Source organism: Octodon degus, unplaced genomic scaffold, assembly GCF_000260255.1.
Source record: "Octodon degus isolate 3935 unplaced genomic scaffold, OctDeg1.0 scaffold00032, whole genome shotgun sequence".
NCBI classification, from domain to species: domain Eukaryota; kingdom Metazoa; phylum Chordata; class Mammalia; order Rodentia; family Octodontidae; genus Octodon; species Octodon degus.
In genome coordinates this window covers 1,418,510-1,420,897 of record NW_004524608.1, presented here as the reverse complement: position 1 = coordinate 1,420,897, position 2,388 = coordinate 1,418,510, and the positions used below count along the sequence as shown (strand labels likewise).

At 56.7% G+C, this 2,388-nt stretch overlaps 1 protein-coding gene across 1 annotated transcript in view; it reads left to right on the top strand.

The window, feature by feature from the left end:
- Positions 1 to 2,271, top strand: part of Sema4a (semaphorin 4A) — a 21,413-nt gene extending 19,142 nt beyond the window's left edge. The window contains exons 11-14 of the mRNA XM_023713786.1: positions 192 to 310; positions 414 to 571; positions 882 to 982; positions 1,473 to 2,271. Of these exons, the coding sequence (XP_023569554.1) occupies positions 192 to 310; positions 414 to 571; positions 882 to 982; positions 1,473 to 2,065 (971 nt within the window). The 3' untranslated portion in view covers positions 2,066 to 2,271. The remainder of the gene's footprint in view (positions 1 to 191; positions 311 to 413; positions 572 to 881; positions 983 to 1,472) is intronic.
- Positions 2,272 to 2,388: the final 117 nt, after the last annotated feature.

Below are 2,388 nucleotides of genomic sequence, written 5' to 3'. Positions count from 1 at the left end.
AAAAAAAAAAAAGAAAAGAACTCACTCCTTGCAGCTGGAAAGGGGCAGAGAGGAAGGGTGCTTGGAGGAGAGGGTAGCCCTGCAGACTGTGCCTCGCATCCCAGTGCTGCACAAAGAGCGTCTGACAGTGGGGAGGCTGTCAGTGAGGGGCCACAGAGGTGGTGAGGGATCTCAGCTATCTCTCCCCACAGCCACTGGGTCCCTGCACAAGGCTGTGGTGAGCCAGGACAACAGCGCTTATCTGGTGGAAGAGATCCAACTGTTCCCTGACCCTGAACCTGTTCGAAACCTGCAGCTGGCCCCCAGCCAGGTGGGAGGGGACCTGGTCATCCATTGGTCTTCTGCAGGGGCTGGCAGGGTGTTGGACCTTTGCAAGGTGTCCTGGGGCCTCCTGACACTCATCTGTCCTCCAGGGCGCGGTGTTCGTAGGCTTCTCGGGAGGCATCCAGAGGGTGCCTCGAGCCAACTGTAGTGTCTATGAGACCTGTGTTGACTGTGTCCTTGCCCGGGACCCCCACTGTGCCTGGAACCCTGAGTCTCGAGTCTGCTGCCTTCTATCCACCCCTGACCAGTAAGTCCTGGGTAGCAGGTGAGGAGGCCCACTGGTTCCCTTCTTCCCTGGCTTCTGCTGCTCTTCTTCCTCCAAGGCCGACTGACACATTCACTCCAAGATCCACCCCTCCCATGGTGGCCTTCTCCTGGCCTGGCATTTGGCTGATGGTTCTGAAGCTGAGCCAGCCCTCCTGGGTCCCCAGGTCTCTTTGCTGTCCAAACTCAGCTCGGCTCCTTGGCTCTGTCTTCCTCTCTGCGCTTCCATCCTTTCATCCTCTTCCCACTTCTGTTGTTTGAAGGGACGATTTTTGCTTATCTTGCCTTCTCAGGAAACACTGGAAGCAGGACATGGAGCGAGGGAACCCAGAATGGGCATGTGCCAAAGGGCCTGTGGGCAGGAGCCACCGGCCTCAGAGCCGCCCCCAAATCAGTGAGTGTGGGGCTTGGGCAGGACCTCTGGGTGAGGGTGGGCATTCCTGCTCCTGTGTCTTCCGCTGCTACCTGTCTACCTGAGACTTGAGCCTCAGCCTTGGGATGGATATGGATCCTGGAAGAAGGAATACTGAGCTGGTGTCTAAACTAGGATTCAGTTTGAGGCAAAAGTTGGCTTTGGTGCCAGGCTGGAGTTTGAAGGATTAGAGGCTAGTTCGGAGTTCAGTCTAAAGACAGAGAAGAAGGGGCTGGGGAGATAGCTCAGTAGAATGAATGCTTGATTAAGGACCTGAGTTCAATCCCTGGTTCTGCCAAAAACAAAAGCAAAAAATAAAATAAAATAAAAGAAAGACAGAGAAGAGAGGAGCATTGAATTTGGGAGTTGAACTGGAAGCTGGAAATGAGAGTTGAGGTCCGAATGCAAGTTAAGCACTCCCTTCCCTGTATTTCTTCTTCCCATCTCTTAATCATCTTTCTTTGTCCTCTAGTTAAAGAAGTCCTGGTGGTTCCCAACTCCATCTTGGAGCTTCCCTGCCCCCATTTGTCAGCGCTGGCCTCTTACCACTGGAGTCACGGCAGGGGGACAATCCCAGAAGCCTCTTCTGCTGTCTACAATGGCTCCCTCTTGCTGCTGCCACAGGATGGAATTGGCGGCCTCTACCAGTGCATAGCCACTGAGAACGGCTTCTCATACCCAGTAGTCTCCTACTGGGTGGACAGCCAGGATCAGCCCCTGGCCATGGATTCGGAACTGGCGGGCATTCCCCGGGAGCGTGTGCAGGTCCCACTGACCAGGGTTGGTGGCGGGGCTGCCATGGCTGCCCAGCGATCCTATTGGCCTCACTTTCTCGTTGTCACTGTTCTTCTCGCCTTAGTGCTCTCAGGAGCCCTCATCATTCTTCTCGCTTCCCCACTGAGGGCACTCCGAGCTCGGGGCAAGGTCCAGGGCTGTGGGGCCCTGCCCCCTGGAGAGAAGGCCACCTTGAGCAGGGAGCCCTGCCTCCAGCCCCGAAAAGAAAGCCGGACCTCTGTTACAGATGTGGGTGCTGAGAACAACCATGTGGGCACGGAGGTGGTTTAAACTGTGGGTGCAGGCTGAGCTTCTGAGTAGGACATGCACCTAGCCTTGTTGGCTGTGGGCCCCGAGTCATGCAGCCCTGCCTGGGGGGTCGGAGGGTGGTGCATATGACGACCTCCCTCCTCTGACAGGAGCTCCTCCTGCCATCCGGGCTGCCAGTAGCACCCAGTGGGGCCCTGCATGGAGCCTTCTTCCCCAGCACGGCGTCCTTCTACTAGGCACAAGGCTCTCTGATGTAGGGTGCCCCCAGACCTGTATCTGTGCTGTGACAGGAGGATCTGGAGGTGGTCCTGCCGTGCTGACCATCCCAGGAGCTCTCCGGAAAG